The 18,804-nt window shown below is 39.0% G+C and overlaps 1 protein-coding gene across 1 annotated transcript in view; it reads right to left on the bottom strand.

The window, feature by feature from the left end:
* Positions 1 to 18,804, bottom strand: part of LOC124606789 (DNA-directed RNA polymerase III subunit RPC1) — a 230,844-nt gene that overhangs the window by 110,959 nt on the left and 101,081 nt on the right. Inside the window, exons 13-14 of the mRNA XM_047138858.1 lie at positions 17,480 to 17,729; positions 5,896 to 6,095 (exon numbers count right to left, since the gene is read on the bottom strand). Of these exons, the coding sequence (XP_046994814.1) occupies positions 5,896 to 6,095; positions 17,480 to 17,729 (450 nt within the window). The remainder of the gene's footprint in view (positions 1 to 5,895; positions 6,096 to 17,479; positions 17,730 to 18,804) is intronic.

Here is an 18,804-nt window from a genome sequence, read left to right on the forward strand (position 1 = left end):
TGGTTCGGATGTACCAGTACTGCATTATCTCATGTTTGGTTCTTTATTATGGCATAACGCCATATGTCCTAGAAGATGAAAACGTGCAGGACACCGGCTTAGTCATTCAGTGTACAGGAAGCATATGTCACTGATTGGTGCTTGAACAATAAGTATAACTTTGAATTCCACCAAACACTGCATGTTACTTTCTGAAACATTGAATTCAAGACTGTGATGCGCTTTTGTAAGTCAGTCATAGCTTATGTCACATGATCTCGGCAGCTGATGACAGCAGATATTCTGAGCATAAGATACATGATGTAGTCAGCCAATAGCAACATCACTGTTATGTAGCATGAACACACGGATAGGAAAAGTTAATGGTTTGGATGTAGAAGTACTGCATTATCTCATGTTTGGTTCTTTATTATGGCATAACGCCATATGTCCTAGAAGATGAAAAAGTACACCTGAGATGCTGCAAACAGTTGAAATTAGACAATAGTGTGGAATTAAACATTTCGTTTTAAATAAATTGACTGCCTCAGCAGAAAAGATTAAGAAAAGCCAAATTTCTTTAGCAAACCGACAAAAATAACTTAATTGTTCCGCAAGGCGATTAAAGGTTGACTTTCAAAAGGGTGGAAATAAAATCAAATCTGAATCTAATAACATATTTGAATGTATTTCAAATCACTTGATAGTTCCCGACCACAGAAATCTGTTTTGTTTTCATTTGACATGAGAACAATAAACGAAAATCACTAAACGTAAACACGGATCACATGAAGACTACCCACCTCCCAACTACAACTCAGGCTGCTCTGTGCATCAGCCCCAGATCTACGATCTTCCTGAACCGGGGCAATACTAGGCAATGGCACCCCCCCACCCCCTCATGCAATTTGGGGCAGGATGCCAAAAATTTATAAAATCGACTTTGCAAAACTATGTTCATTTTGTAGCGCACATCTTTGTGAAGATGTCTGATAAATAAAACATATGTGTTCGAGAAAATGTAAGACATGTTATTTGGTCTTGAGTGTGTCAAAGTGCAGTGCCACACCTCTGCACAAAGCATTCTTCTATCACATGTCACTGTATTTCACTCTGTGGAATTCAAACGTGTAATATTCTGTAATGGATGCCATCAAACTATATTCAGGACAGTGGAAATTAAAATGTCTTGTGGTGCCTCTCCTGCTCCCAGTCAGCCGGTTTTACATCTTGCTGCTGCTCCTCCTCCTCCTCCTCCTCCTCTCTCTCTCTCTCTCTTTTAAAAAAAAAGATAGAACCTTGCAATTAATATTGAATGGGATTATTTGTAACTGGGAAACTGGGAGAACAAGAACTCTTCAGAAAATTTTTCACTCTTTATTGCCTATTAGATAACAACTTGCTGTTTTGTGTGACATAAAATTAAATATAGAATACATAAAACCAGTAAAGACAAGAGCCAAGCAAGACAGTAAACATTTCTTCAATCTGTTAGCCCTAGCATTTTTTTTCTCTCATCTTGCAACAGCTTTACCTGATGTTTTTCCTTTCCTCATCAAAGTGCGTCAAGCATTTCACTATACGAAAAAAAAAAAAAAAAGAAAAAATAAATGTCATAGTCTAATACTGAAAAGTTATTAATGCAAATAATACCAAAGACTGGTGTGGTTTCTCGGTTTGATTACTTGTATTTTGTCACTGTCTGCTAGATAAAATTAAATAGGCCTGCCTAATATTGCAGCAATTGTAACACACACCAAATAAACAAGACTGTTTTGGCACAAATGGTCATTTTTATAACATGACAGAATTTAATTCATAAAGTACCAATATCAAATGCCTATTAGGCCTACTACAAGCAAAAAACTTTATGTTCGGAAACAGTTTCACATTTCATCCACATGCTCCAGATTCTCAAGCATGAGATCAAAAAGAAGTAGTACGAAATTTTTGTATAAATTAGGAATCATCATATTCTTCCGTAATTTGTGTGATGTCCCCATTTCTTCTCCTTCCTCATTCTAACAAACAATCTCGTCATCACTAATTCTGTAACTATTCCTGCCAGTGTCAAAACTTATTCTCTGGTTAACTTCACTAACACTGCCACAATCACCGGTTTACCGTATTTACTCGAATTTAAGCCGCACTCGAATCTAAGCCACACCTGAAAAATGAGACTCGAAATCGAGGGGAAAAAAATTTCCCGAATCTAAGCCGCACCTGAAATCTGAGACTCGAAATTCAAGGGGAGATAAAAGTTTTAGGCTGCACTTTCAAATCGAAACAAAGTTGGTCCATTGTAATATGAGACACAATTTAGGTTGAATGAATGACGATACAGCTGTAGTAGTTTGGTTCGAGTCGTAAGCTTAGTAGTTAAGCTTTACCAGGTAGCCGTTGTTATGCGTCAGGCGCTCCTTCCGTATTTATACGGGTACCCTTCCTTTTTCACGTGCTTCGTCTGGTTTGAATTGATTGCTTATTTTTCTTTGATCTGACAAGTGCAGTTCTCTTTGTTATAGGTGTTTCTGTCACTCAAAGCTGAAAATGTATTACTGTGCTGTGTCACGCATTGTTTGTCGCATTCTGAAAATGAGAGTTTACGGCCTGTCGCCGCTCGCGGCATGGCTTGCTTTTGTGCACGCTACCGCCGCTTACAATTAAAAAAAAACAAAGAGAGGAATCGTCTCATTAGCGAAACAATGGCAAAAGACTGCTATTCGTTGCTCTTACACTGCTGCTTTCTTTGATAACGATCAACAAGAACCAAATAATAGACTGCGTATGATAGAAGATGTTCTGAACGAGAATTTAGTGAAAATTTTTTCCGTTTGAAAATCTTTGCAGACGCCTCTTTAGTACATTACATTATGCAAAGAAATTAGAGTCACCTTAGATTTAAAAATCTAGTCAATTGCCGTGCTTCATTTCTGACTGTATCACTATTAGGCGTAAGAATAATACGAATATAAACATGACATGGTATGTATATTCTTCCGCGTCTGCTGCTGTCTCACTCTAGTTTCGTACTTTATTAGGCGGACAGGATTTAAATGAGATAGCAGCAAACACGAAAGAATACATGGCAAAATGTTTATATTCGTATTATTCTTATGGTGAAGAGAATACTGCATGTGATTCACAATTCATAAAAGTTCCTATTAGCAACCATTTCTTCTCACAGTTAGGAAAAAATTCAGAAAGTAGAGTTGGCCTTATTGACAAATATCCCAAACAGTCTTGCCAGTCGGATTTTCGTAGTACATTGAAATGCTGCTACGTTCGAAGAGCAACAATACGGAATTTGTATTTACTTCGTTGGATAATGTATGAAAATGCAGTGGTCGAAACTCGGGGCGGAGAAAAAAAAAAGCTCGTCTTCCACCTTTTTTTTTTATTTATTTACCGACGCAGAGGTTTTGGTGCCAGTATTTGGCTTTGTGCCTGCGAAGCATGCCTGCATAGCGCTACATATATTCGATGACAGAAGTTAGTTGTGGCGGCACCTACCAACATTTTTCAGAACTTCCGCTTACTTTGCATTCGATTCTAAGCCGCAGGCGGTTTTTTGGATTACAAAAACCGGAAAAAAAGTGCAGCTTAGATTCGAGTAAATACGGTAGTTATGCTGCATTTATTCTCTGGTTAGACCTTATTACGTGTTCGTACAGTGCGTTTTCTACACTACTCCCAGAATAGAACTTAAGCAGCTGCTAGCTGGGGACTGTACACTGGCTCTTACTACTATAATGGTCTGGCCAAAAATTTTCGGTCAAAATTTCTTTTTCTTGGATACACTAAGAAGAGAAACTTAATCTTTCTTACCTGTTACTCCTGTTAGTCATTTATTTCCACTCTGGTAGTCTGAATATATGGATTTCGATAGTAATTATAACAATGCTGATCATTCGCAAAACCAGTCAACAACATAAACAGTGATTGGAATTCACCCATTCAGCTTTGTTCCGCTCAGCTCATATAGCCCTGTCCCCTCCTGTCTGCAGGGAAGTTTATTTCCAGATGTGTCAGGGATTATCCTGGCACAGACATCACGTATGCCATGCACGCATTCAAAAACCAACTTATGATTCATTCAGAAATCAACATAGAATGTGTTCAAGAACCAACATGATGCGTTTCAAAATCATACGAATAATAGATAGACCAACGTGCGCTGGATGCTAGGCACTTTGTGAAGTGAGATTTTTTTCCTCAAGAATATGAATTTGGCTCCCCCCACCCCCCTCCAAAATTGCCACCTGGGGCAGATACCCCAGTTTTCCCCCCCATCCTCTAGATCCAGGCTTGTCGATGTATTACTCTGACAGCTTGGGCATGCCAGTAGAATTTTTCCGGGTAGCATTTGGCTGCTTGCTGCAACTGCTTATACAGCTTACAGCCTCACTTCTGTAGCCAGAATTGGGAGAAGGTACTACTCATAGCGACTCAACTGCAGATTCACATGAGCTTGCTCGCAACTGCTCAAACAAATCTAATGTAAACAGTTGTGACATCACGCTCATTGGAGGCAATTTGTTGTTATGAAGCACTGCATGGTCTTCCTAAAGCCTTTGATGCATTTTGACGTTGGTAGACGCTTGTATGAGCACTACATTTGGTTGTTGTATATGGCGCATTTCCTTTGCAACTTAAATTTTATTTTATTTTATTTTATTTTTTTCCTCTCTCATTCATGTTTCATTGCTACAGTTTTATCCTGCAGTAGAGAGATACAGTAAAATCCTTTGAAACTTTCTAGCAGATTAAAGCTGTGTGCCGGACTGAGACTCAAACTTGGGATCTTTGCCTTTCGCACGCAAGTGCTCTACCATCTGAGCTACCCAAGCATGACTCATGACCCGTCCTCACAGCTTCAATTCTGCCAGTACCTCGTCTCTTCACAGAAGAGCTTCTGTGGAGTTTGGAAGGTAGGAGACAAGGTACTGGCAGAATTGAAGCTGTGAGAACGGGTCGTGAGTCATGCTTGGGTAGCTCAGGTGGTAGAGCACTTGCCCACAAAAGGGAAAGGTTCCAAGTTTGAGTCTCAGTCCAGCACACAGTTTTAATCTGCTACGAAGTTTCATATCAGCGCACACTCCACTGCAGAGTGAAAATCTCATTCTAGTAACATCCTTTGTTAGAGTATCGGTTCTCACCAGTAAAAATTACAAAAATGTAACTGAAAACTAAAACAATTCTAAAAAATTCCCAGGTTTTTCCCAGTTTTCTCCTGGATGAAAAAATTGCCAGGTTTTTTCCCGGATCTCCCAGTTGTCACGGGTCGTATACAACCAGTTAGTAAATAAGCAAATGGGTAAAGCAGGTACACAGTCTAAAAAAACTAGAACTAAATCTCAGTTGTTTGTGTGTGCCAACCAACTCTGTTCTCAAATTCCTATTTTGACAGCCAGTAAACAGGTTAAATGGGTGTCCATTCATTTCCAACTTCTATTGATAATCAAATACCTATCTGAAAATAATACTTCTGATGTTTTCACTCTATACATATCATTCACATTGGCAATCCACTCAAAATATATCCAAATGAATGAGGTATGGAGGAGATTGATAGAAGGGGTGAGGAGACAGGGAAGTGTCGGGGGGTGGGGGGGGGGGGGGAATAGGAGATACATAGGGGGCCGCGGGCAGGGGTTGATTTATAAAATCAAATCCTGTGTTTAGCAATTAAAGCAAGAGTGCCTCAGACAAACTCAACAGCATCCACTGTATTAGACAGAATACCAATTAAATGCATGCTGCCCCCTTGTGATTCAATTACACTGAGCCTCTACAAATACTACAGCTTTGCTGCTTGTGAACTTCTACAATTTCTATACTGTAATTTTTATAGCAGCAAATAATACTACAATGTTGTCAATACAATTAAAACTGTTCACAGAATAAAAAGCTTACCTTTAGAACCACTAAGTGCCATTACAAGAGGACTGTTACTTCTATGCAATTCCTTCAAACAAGCCTTTCCTGCATGATCTCGAATAACGGACAATTCCTTTAGAATGACAGCTTCAAGTGTCTCTTCTTCTGTACATCCTGGTTGGCACGTAAGTAGACCTTCATGCATTTGTCGAATGTATGCATCACATTTGCTGTACCTAGTCATTATAACACAACAAAATATTTCAGACTCAATTACAACAAAGAATAGCTTTCTATATATTTTTTAAAATGTCCAAATCAGGAGCAGGAGGGAGGGGGAGAGAGGAAGTAGGGGGGAGGGGGAGAGGGAGGGGGAGGGGGGAGGGGGGAGGGAGAGGGGGAGGGGCAGGGGGAGGGGGAGGGAGGGAGGGGGGAGGGGGAGGAAGAGGGTGAGAGGGAGGGGGGAGAGAGGGGGAGGGGAGGGGGAGGGGGAGAGGGGAGAGGGAGGGAGGGGGAGGGGAGGGAGAGAGGGGGGAGAGAGAAGGGGGGTACGAGGGTGCATAAGGCAAGTCTTGCAGCAGGGATGGTCACAGGGGTACGAGCCATAGGGTAGGGAGAACTTGCCCTATGCACCCTCCTACCACCACCTATACCAGCCCTGTAACAGGCAAAACATATACTATCAAAGGGAGAGCCACCTGTGAAACAACACATCATATACCAGCTGTACGTAAACACTTTTCAGCCTTTTACATTGGTATGACTACCATCAAATTATCAGTTAGGATAAATGAGTACTAGCAGCATGAGTATACTGTAAATATACAATATCCTGTTGTCCTGTTGCACAGCATGCTTTACAACATGGCAGTTGCAACCTTGGTGCCTGTTTCACCACACGCGCCATCTGGGTTCTTCCCCCAGACACAAGTTTCTCAGGACTCTGCAGGTGGGAACTAGCACTACATGTCCTGGGTTCTTGTCGGCCACCTGCACTTAATTTATGTTATTTTCTTCCATCTCAGCATTTCTTCACAGTAATTACTCCTTTTGTCACTCCACTTTAGCTTTCTACATCTTTCATTTTCTTACCTGTCTATTTTTCGCTGTCCCCCTCCTGCTCTGTTACAGTAATGCACAAAGCTTTTCACTTTTATTAACTCGTACACAATGGTTGGTTGGTTGGTTTGGGGAAGGAGACCAGACAGCGTGGTCATCGGTCTCATCGGATTAGGGAAGGATGGGGAGGGACGTCGGCCGTGCCCTTTCAGAGGAACCATTCCAGCATTTGCCTGGAGTGATTTAGGGAAATCACAGAAAACCTAAATCAGGATGGCCGGACGCAGGATTGAACCGTCGTCCTCCCGAATGCAAGTCCAGTGTCTAACCACTCGTACACAATGTTTTAGCAATAATCTCTGCCTTGCATATTACCTGTCTTCCACCTTTAAGCTCTCAGGTCTTCAAATCTCGTCCGGTGCAGTCCCCAACAATCAGTCTTCCTTTCTCACCCCGTCCAGTAAGTCCACTCTGATTTTGTAAGTCCACATTAAGTTGTTTCTCACTGTTAAATAAACTATCTAACAACTGTACTACATTGTCAGCACTTATTTCTGCAACAATTGTATCTTCTTCTAAGTCCTGAGAAGGTCGAAATACAGTGCGTACTTCAATGCAAGATGCTTTCAATAATTTCCACAATGAAACTCTGTCTCGAAATCTGGCAGAAACCCAAAGAGATTCTGGCACACCAGTGGCAAGACGCAATCAATACCTTCATTGCACGATAACATCGCTGAAGTCACTGATGACAGTGCCAGTAAAGCAGAGTTATTAAACACAATTTCCCAAAACTCCTTCACCAAAGAAGACCAAGTAAAAATTTCTGAATTCCAACCAAGAACAACTGCCAAGATGAGAAACATAGAAATAGATATCCTCGGTGTCACAAAGCAACTTAAATCACTTAATAAAAGCAGGGCTTCTGGTCCAGATTGTATACCAGTCAGGTTCCTCTCAGAGTATGCTGATACAACAGTTCCATATTTAGCAATTATATACAATCACTCACTCACAGAAAGATCCGTACCTAAATACTGGAAAATTGCTCAAGTCACACCAATACCCGAAAAAGGAAGTAGGAGTAATTACAGACCCATATCACTAATGTTGATTTGCAGTAGGGTTTTGGAACATATACTGTATTCGAACATTATGAAGTACCTTAAAGAAAACAATTTATTGGCACATACTCAGCATGGATTCAGAAAATATCGTTCTTGTGAAACACAACTAGCTCTTTATCCTCGTGAAGTAATGAGTGCTATCAAAAGGGGATGTCAAATTGATTCCATATCTTTAGATTTCCAGAAGGCTTTTGACACCGTTCCTCACAAGCATCTTCTAATCTAACTGTGTGCCTATGGAATATTGCCTCGGTTGTGCTACTGGATTTGTGATTTCCTGTCAGAAAGGCCACAGTTCATAATAATAGACGGAAAGTCATCAAGTAAAACAGAAATAATATCCAGCATTCCCCAAGGAAGTCTTATAAGCCCTCTATTGTTCCTGATCTATATTAACGACATAAGAGACAATCTCAGTAGCCGTCTTAGATTGTTTGCAGATGATGCTATCATTTACTGTCTTGTGAAGTCATCAGATGACCAAAACGAATTGCAAAATGATTTAGATAAGATATATGTGTGGTGCGAAACATGGCAATTGACCCTGAATAAAGCAATGTGTGAAGTTATTCACACGAGTACTAAAAGAAATACACTAAATTTCGATTACGCGATAAGTTACACAAATCTGAAGGCTGTACATTCAACTAAATACTTAGGGATTACAATTACAAATACCCTAAATTGGAACAATCATGTAGATAATGTTGTGGGTAGAGCCAACCAAAGACTGCGATTCATTGGTAGAACACTTAAAAGGTGCAACAGGTCTACTAAAGATAATGCTTACACCACACTTGTCTGCCCTATTCTGGAGTATTGCTGTGTGGTGTGGGATCCGCATCAGATGGGACTGACAGATGACATCGAAAAAGTACAAAAAAGGCAGCTCATTTTGTATTATTGTGAAGTAGGGGAGATAGTGCTAAAGACATCATATGTGAATTGGAGTGGCAATCATTAAAACAAAGGCATTTTTTGTTGCGATGGGATCTTCTCATGAAATTTCCATCAGCAGTTTTCTCCTCTGATTGTGAAAACGTTCTGTTGGCACCCACCTACATAGGGAGAAATGATCATCATGATAAAATATGAGAAACCAGGCCTCACACAAAAAAAATTTAAGTGCTTGTTTTCCCCGCACACCGTTCGAGAGTGGAATGGTAGAGAGACAGCTTGAAGGTGGTTCACTGAACCCTCTGACAAGCACTTTATTGTGAATAGCAGAGTAATCATTTAGATGCAGATGTAACAAGGAACCCCATGACAGTGAGATTGCAAAAGGCCAATGATGTTTATGTCATTTGATGCTTCACATGTTGCTAAGAGCGACAGGGGGCAGGACTGGAGGTTTCCAATCGTGAACACATCATGAGGCTATGGAATGTAGTTGAACTGTTTAGTTGACGAGTAACTCAAAACAGCACTACAGCCCTAGTGTTGTTGATGCACAGCAGAGAAACGGCAATGATAAACAGGGAAAACATTGCATTATATTTACACCACAAGTTGCTGAAATTGACACTTCATTTAAAAACACACCAAGGAATTTCACAGAGTGAGAAAGAATGAGAAAGAAGTGGCAGATGAAACATTAAGGTTTCTGCAAAACGAGTTGGTCAAATGTGTGGTGTATTATACGCTCAATGTGTGGGAAACATACATGAGGAGTACAATTATGATGATACGTGCTTAACAAGGGAAAATAATGCAAAAACAGGTGTCGACCCATGTAGTTCATCATCCTTGTCAAATAGGGAGACAGAAATTTTGTCTCCAGTGAAACATAGTAAAGGACAATCACTATCAAAGTAGTGGGTACTGAACAAATTACATACATGGAAGATCGTCCGCAGAATAGTAAAAATCCAATTATGAACAAATTTCAAGTCCACAGCAATATGACTGTGCAGTGCATAAGAAAAACTATGGATATTCAAGGGATGACAAAGCACACTTGTAACAGAAATTGGTGTTTGTACGTTTCAAGGATGTTTGACACAATTTACAGGATGCGTATGATAGTGACATACTATGTTTTGCACATCAAAATGTGTGACAGGATATAATGATTTCAAGGAAAGCAGTGGATGGTTGCATTACTTCAAGTACTGCTATAGTATTGGAAGATGTAAGATAACAAAATTTCAAACACAGTGTCAACTTTACGGTGCACAACAAACTGCAGAAGCTCCCTGAAAATTTGTAGATGAGATAAATAAAATTATCCTATTGTCCAGCAACTTTGACCAATAAGGATTTGAAGAGGAAATGCATATGAAATGAACCCTGGAAACTAGAGGTACCAAGAGAGTTGTATCAAGATCAACTAAAATCAGTGCCTGAACACTTTCAAATACAATTATGTCGACTTTTAATCTGGATTTTAAATTGTCTGGAAAGTTATTTATTGTGACATGAGAAATTGGAGGTGCTCTTCCCACTACAACTTCTGCTTGCATGCATGATCTTGCAGGGGCAGGGAATAGCTATGTCACAGCAAGCAAAAGTTGTAAAACGGGCATAAGAGAATTACAACTATGGAATGAGTACTGCTTTTGGCCAAAAGCTCATCAAAATAGCTAGCTTTTGCTATATTCCTGGTTCCTGGTTTGCATATATAAATACAGTCCTTTAGAGAAAACTATCCTTCCTGAAAAGTCTGCTACATTACAATTCATACCAACTGGAACCATACGACAAATTCAGCCACTGTATGCTTGTTCTTTCAATGTCTATAAATCATATTGTCACACTATCTGCAGCTACATCTCAAAGAATAGCCACTTTCACAATAAACTCCAAGACAGACAGACAGCTTCGCATTTGGTTGTATGCCATCACATTCCATCAGTTCTCATTGGCCTGTTACATCAATATGGTTCAATGTGCATTCTTTAAGAGTGGATATCTAGCTGAATGTCCTGCATGCTCTGTACCTCCAAAGGAATTCGCCTTCGATCTCAATGGTGCAAACCTTTGTGATCACTGCAGCAATTCGGTTTTTATGGTGCAAGTTAATGGTTTCTTTTGAACATTTCTTGAATGTCAACAATGCCCATTTAGTGAACTATAACACATACATCCCATAGAAGACTGATCTCTGCATCTTCCAGACACTCACTTCCTGCTGCCCTCCTGATGCACATGGTGAGTCATTAGCATCTAATTTTTTCCTGTCAAAGTTGTTAGACGAAAACTTCTTTGTTAACAGAAGAGCTTCTTTCAATGACAGCATTTCCATGAAACATGCTTAACAGCTTCTGCACGAACTTGATGAAATCATAGTTCGCACTTCGCAGTAAATTCATCTGAAAGTGATCAAATTTGCCCTTCTTAGGATTTATTTGTTTCAGCTATTTTTCAGAATATTAAGTATTCTTTCTTCACTATGTCAGCTGTTGATGGAGTCATATGTTGCTTTGCCATAAATTCTTCCAATGTAATTGTCACTCAAGAATTTCTCAAAACTGAGCTCTCCATAAAGTTCGTTAGATAAACAAGAGCCATTTTCGACTATCTTCACTTTCAAAGGGCTCTTCTCAGAAATTTTTAGATATATACTTTGCAAAATACCTGTGCACGCATTCCTGAAAATAACCACATACGGCCCAATGATAACACAACTCCAAATTTCTCAATCCACACCCGCCCTTCTCAATGCTGCAAACCACAGTAGCAGAGACTTCCCTTACAAGATTTGCACAGACAAACAAGTCCCCTATAGATAACAAAGACTTTTTATGATTTCTGCTGAATTATTATTATACATTTACACTGATAAGCCAAAACATTATGATCACTGCCCACTGCAACGCTGGATGTCGCCTGGTGGCATTGCAGGCATGTGACTTGGTGACAAAAGTATGTAAGTAGAGCAGACATGGACGGGGGATCACCCTAACAACGATTTGAGCTGCAAATGGGGAAATCCACTGACATAAGCAACTTCGACAAAGGGCAGATTATTATTATGAAGAGCCTGTGAATAAGTATCTCAAAAATGGCAAAGCTTGTCGAATGTTCATATGTTACTGTTTTGAGCACCTACAGATAGAGAGAGAGGGACAGTGAAACTATCACTAGGCACTAAATGGTTGTACATTCATAACTCTTTACAGAAATTTATTGAAAAGGCTGTGTATGTAATGATAACTGGTCATTTTATTTCACATAATTTGCTATCAAATGTACAGTTGGATTTTAGAAGTGGTTTAACAACTGAAAATACTATATTCACTTTTCTCTATGAGGTACTGGATGGATTAGACATAAGATTTCAAATGCTAGGCACCTTTTTTATTTAACTAAGGGGTTTATTTGTGCTGATCACAAAATATTGCTCCAGTAGTTGGACCATTACGGAATATGGGGAGTAGCTCACAGTTGGCTCACCTCTTACTTTAACAACAGACAGCAAAAGGTGTTATTCATAGTGTTGAGAATGGCTATTATGTGGGGTCTGAGTGTGGTACAGTCAAATGGGGGGTGCCCGAGAGGTCAGTGCTGGGACCACTCCTGTTCTTCATTTTTACAAATGATATGCCCTCTAGCATTACAGGTGATTCTAAAATACTTCTCTTTGCTGATGACACTAGCTTCGTAGTAAAGGATGTGTGCAACATAGACACTGTTGTAATTAGTGCAATTCATGACATAAGTTAATGACTTGTAGAAAATAAACTGGTGCTATATAATAGTAAGACCCAGTTTTTACAGTTTCTAACACACCATTCAACAAAACCCAACGTTTTAATTTCACAGAATGGGCATATGATTAGTTAAACTGAATACTTCATATTTCTAGGTGTTCAGATAGCTAGTAAATAGTCATGGAAAGCCCATGTTCAGGATCTTGTTCAAGGATTTAATGCTGCCATTTTTACTATTCGAACAGTATCTGAAGTAAGTGATAGTTCGACATGAAAAGTAGTCTACTTTGCTTCATTCACTTACGATGTATGGTATTACATTTTGGCGTAACTCTTCCCATTCTCAAAGGACACTTCTGGCTCAGAAGTGGGAGGTTCGGGGAGTAAGCGTAGTAAGTTCACGAACTTCTTGTCGACTCCTGTTCTTTAGTCTGTGTATTCTGACAATGGCCTCTCCATATATATATTCCTTACTGTCATTTCTTGTTAACAATATCAGCTTATTCCTAAGAATTAGCAGCTTTCACTCAGTTAATACTAGGTAGAAATCCGACCTACATTTGGATTGCACTTCCTTGACTCTTGTGCAGAAAGGTGACCAGTATAATACTGCATCCATTTTCAATAACCTACGACAAGAATTCAAAGATCTTAGTAGTAATCCTTGTGCTTTAAAACTGAAACTGAAGAGTTTCCTCATGGGTCACTCCTTCTAGTCTGTCAAGGAGTTCCTTGAAAAATTAACATGATTCCTGTGTTATAATGTTGATTGCATTTACATAAATCAGCTTGTCGTTTTTGGGTTCATAGACATTTTACTTTATCTGTTACTACTTTCATGTTGAAATTTCATGATCTTGGAGATTAACTCCTCAATTTGGTCCTACAGAACTCGATGTGTAAAAAAACATGGGGTTCAGAGGCTTCTCTACTCTGTAAAACAGGACACATGGCGATCTGTGGCATCTCTGCCAAAAAGAGCACAGTTGCAGTGGGCACGAGACCATCAGGATTTGACTGTAGATCAATGGAAATGTGTCGGCTCTTCTTGTGAATCACACTTTTGCTACACTAGGTCGATGGTTGTCTCTGTAAACACTGTCATTGAGGTGAACACCAGCTCAAAACGTGCAGTGCACTATGGACACAGGCTGGTGGAAGCAGTATTATGCTATGGGAGACATTCTCCTGCACTTGCATGGGACCTGTGACAGTAATGAAAAACACACTGACAGCTGTGAAACACTTGCATCCTTTCATGTTTGATGTCTTCTCCAACAGCGAAGTCACCTTTCACTAGTATGAATTTCCATGTCTCAGAGCTAGAACCATGCTACAGTACGTTGAGGAGCATTACACTGAACCCACACAGAACCCACACTGATGTCTCGGCGAGCACATTCACCTGATGTAAATCCTGTGAAACCAATCACTGTTTCTACTAAACACACCCGACTAACACACAAAATGAAATGCATGACCAGTCACTCAACTTCATTACTTTCATGACCACCTGTTCATTTTCATTGCTGTTTGATGTATTTCATGAACTGCAGACACCCAGGTAAGGCATCTGTCTTGAAAAGTGCTTTGACACTGGAAAATTTGAAGCTTTTTCAGGGCGAATTCTTGGAATATCAATCCTACTCATTAGATTGTAATAATATTATGAGAAGGACAGTTGCTACTCACCATATAGCGGAGATGCTGAGTCGCAGATAGGTACAACAAAAAGAGTCTCACAATAAAAGCTTTTGGCCATGGACCTTCATTAACAATAGACACAGACACCCACGCCACACGCGCGCGCGCGCGCACACACACACACACACACACACACACACACACACACACACACACACAGGGGCGCGCGCAAACGCAACTCACGACTGCAGTCTCAGGCAATTGAGTGTGGTTTCAGTTGCCTGAGACTCTAGTCGTGTGTGTGTGTGTGTGTGTGTGTGTGTGTGTGTGTGTGTGTGTGTGTGAGTGCGCGCGCGCGTGCGTGTGTGTTTGTGTGCGTGTGTGTGCATGCACTTACGTGAGTCTATTGTTGACGAAGCTTTAACTGTGAGAGTCTTTTTGTTGTGCCTGTCTGTGACTCAGTATCTCCGCTATACAGTGAGTAGCAACTTTTATCTCATGAAATTGTTACGTTCCATCCTGTACTACCCATTAGATTTTGTGTCCTATGACTTTCAGTTACTCTCACATACAAAAGGTGGCTGATAAACATTTTGAGTCAAGTGCAAGCTTGTAACGCGACATCCTCCCCTAGCATTACTTTTCCTCAACAGTAGTTGTCGAATTTTCGACAGGACAATGCTATCTCAGTTGCTCTTTTGAAAAGTTTCAAATAACTTTATATACAGTATGTTGATTTTCAAGCTAAAATTTATGAAATGGAATTACTTTATAAAATATTTTAGTTTTGACATTATAATAGATAAGTACTAGTTCTGAATGTACAGTAAAAATAATTTTTTTAGACACATTTGAAATTACAAATTATCTGACACTTAAAATTTCTATTATTAATTATGCAATCCTCTACTGTTTTCTATGTTTATTTCTGGATTCATTTATGAAATAACAATCAAAATCAATAATGTAACAAAAACTTGTAGAAATTCATTTGTTAAGAAAAAATTTAAACCCCTTTGGAATATTGTTATTTCAGCAGAGTGTGAGAGCAGTAAGCTTGTGTCTTATGTGATCAGGTGTATTTTTGTATAATAGGTGTGAACAATGTAATTTTAGCTTTGTTAATGTGAAAAATCAAAACACTGTATGATATAATAAAATGTGAGAAAATCTGTGGAAAATATATTTACATAAAAAATTCTGCAACAACAATCTTCAAATTTATTTAGTTCAACCAACCATGAGGACCAGATGTTAGATTTTCAGCTACAAGAATCAGACCCGTAGACAAGAAGACCTGGAGCCATCTCAACGTGACAAGCTAAGTAAACTTGAAAGTTTATTGTAATCTTCACTACTCTCAAATCTTCATAAAAGGCTTTGCTTATTAATTATTTGGACCGGGCATTGTTTAATGTGGACAATAGAAGGAAGAAGGAAAAAGGAGGGGGAGGGGGAGGGGGAGGGGGGGGGGAGTTACAAGCTGCAGATGGGTATTGTGCCAAACTTCCAAAACAGTACTTTAAGGATGAAATCTACTCATCAGAAAAATTTTGGACTATGTGTCCAGGGTATTTCCACATGTTAGTCTGAAATATTTTCTCCTAGCCCTTGTATATCAACATCATAGGATACAGCAGTTAATTGCCAAAGTGTTTTATTTGATGATTTTACTAGTATAACTGTTAACAGAACCAGGTCAGAAACTGTACAATGAAGCAAATCATTTCTGATTCATAGATATGAGGACAACATTTGGATGGATTAAAACACATACAGTTATTAAATGGTGACATTCCATCCATTTACAATGGTGGTGGCATGAGTCACATGGAAGGTGTCGAATTTCTAGGGGATGAAGATAGACAGAAAGCTATCGCATAAAGCATATATTCATGCCCTTTTGCAGAAGCTGCACTTATGAAGGAAACTACACTCTTACACTGTCATCACAGTTCACACGCTCTCACATAACATTATTATGTTTACACACAGTTGTTTACAAGTAACTGCAGTTTCCATTCTGCAAAGATAAGAAAAAATGGTTCAAATGGCTCTGAGCACTATGGGACTTAACATCTCAGGTCATCAGTCCCCTAGAACTTAGAACTACTTAAACCTAACTAACCTAAGGGCATCACACACATCCATGCCCAAGGCAGGATTCGAACCTGCGACTGTGGTGGTCGCGCAGTTCCAGATTGAAGCACCTAGAACTGCTCGGCCACTCTGGCCAGCTGTAAAGATAAGAAAAAGAATGTCTACAGGGGAAGTGAACTTGCCTATTATTTATAAAAAGAGGGTGTTAAAAAAATGGCTCTGAGGACTATAGGACTTAACTTCTGAGGTCATCAGTCCCCTAGAACTTAGAACTACTTAAACCTAACTAACCTAAGGGCATCACACACATCCATGCCCGAGGCAGGATTCGAACCTGCGACCGTAGCAGTTGCACAGTTCCAGACTGTAGCGCCTAGAACCGCTCAGCTACCCCGGCTAGAAAAGAGGGTGTTATTTTGCAGCATAATTTTTAAAAGCTTTATTAATAAGTAATAAAGTTCATACACCTCAGCCTCAATAGCAAATAATACTTTATGGCTTCACATTATTATTATTATTATTATTATTATTATTATTATGCAACAGAAGAGGAAGGGCTGCATTGGTTGTAAATTTTTAATCTGTTTAACACAGATTGTTTTCAGTGCTATTATATTCAAATCATGACAACTCATCTAATTAAAACCCCATATTACCACACTGCCATTACAGATTATTTAAACCGTTTTGTTATCTGTAATTGCACTGAGATACCATGTGTGATTTTATTTACTGTGAGTCATCAAGCCTTGGATGTCACTGCAGCTACACAGTAGCTGAAATCAACCTGCAATAAAGATTAAAAATATACAACTGATGACGCCCTTCCTCCCATCTTGGACCTCATTAATAAGGTCGCGGAGCACACAGTCCTTGATGGAAATAAACCTGAAGATTATTATTATTATTATTATTATTATTATTATTATTATTATTATTAGAATAACTTATGTTCTGTGACAAAAATACAAAATTAGTGAAATCCCGTGGAATAAAAATAAAACAGCATAAACTAAACAATGTACATACACAGCTTACCCTGCTTGTAACAGTTCATGTTTTGCACGCAGTAAACCTTGCCCAGGAGTAACATCACCAATACCTATTGAAAAGCCCCTATTCATAAGAAAACTAGACGCAATGCGTGCAAGTCGCCACATGGCCTTGGCTGCTGTATCCTCACCCCAGTCACATAGGAGTACATAAAAAATATTGCTTTTTGAACCAGATCCAAGAGTAGATTTGTCCATAGAGCCAGCAAGGAGCTCCGAATTCCGTATCACAACATCTGCGGACATAAATGTTTGATTAGTTAATTGATAATGATACTTAAACTTCTATACATTGATTAAAATAACAGTTTTAAATTTGAGTTTTCACTGTATTAAAGTAATGCAAAAAACTGCCCTTTCAAAATAACAGCATAGTAGATAAAACAGCGACAAGGAAAATTCCACAGCAATTTTAGTTTCAAAAAGCAGAACATTCTTCCCTAGAAGTCAAGGAGAAAGGGAATGGTATGTAAATCACTAAAAAGTTGCTGAGGATCATAAAGAACTTTTATGCTGAAAAGGAAACACCAGACATTTGCTGTAAGTGATTTAGGGAAATCAAGCAACAAAATCTACTAAGGAGATTTAAATTTACGAGGATTTTAGATACAAGGTACAGTCAATAACAGCCATGATGAGTTAGTCAGAGATAAATTGAAACATTTTTTTAGAAGAAGAAAAGTAAAATACATTGAAAGAAAGTCAAATAATGGTAACAGGTAAAATGAAAATAAGATTGAAGTGAAATTGTCATTGCAGGAAATGGAGAGAGGAAAAAAGATGAAATGTTCATTTTGAAGCATATCATGATACTGTGAGCTTGCGCAGTTTGATTTCCACATGTAAATAGGGCTCCATTCCATATAGTGTGCCTAAACTTTGTAACTGCACTGCTAAAACTGGATGTTGCAATGAAAACAGATGGAGTTTCATATTTTGTGCTTCTTGGAAACGTAAGATTTCAGTGACAGTATGGTCAGAAAAATATGCTGTAATTCATATCGCTTTAACATACTGCAGCCATTTGATAACGAATATTTTGTTTGAAATCAGTAATGGCAGCAAGGAATAATAAAATAATTTAAATATGTAAACAGTTTAGTGATTAGTAGCTTTTCCTCAACTTACTCGAGATTGGTGTGTCTACGAGTTTCAGGTGGCAGAAGACAAAAATGTTTGAGACAGCAGCAGGTTTCTATCATAAGGCAAATCCTGAGGCTTTCATTTATATTACTTGCATCTTCATTCAGAATTATGTATGACTTAAAAAACTTTAGGTATGTTAATGTCTCTGTTATTTTCGTAAGTATG

The sequence above is a fragment of the Schistocerca americana genome, chromosome 1 (assembly GCF_021461395.2).
Source record: "Schistocerca americana isolate TAMUIC-IGC-003095 chromosome 1, iqSchAmer2.1, whole genome shotgun sequence".
NCBI classification, from domain to species: domain Eukaryota; kingdom Metazoa; phylum Arthropoda; class Insecta; order Orthoptera; family Acrididae; genus Schistocerca; species Schistocerca americana.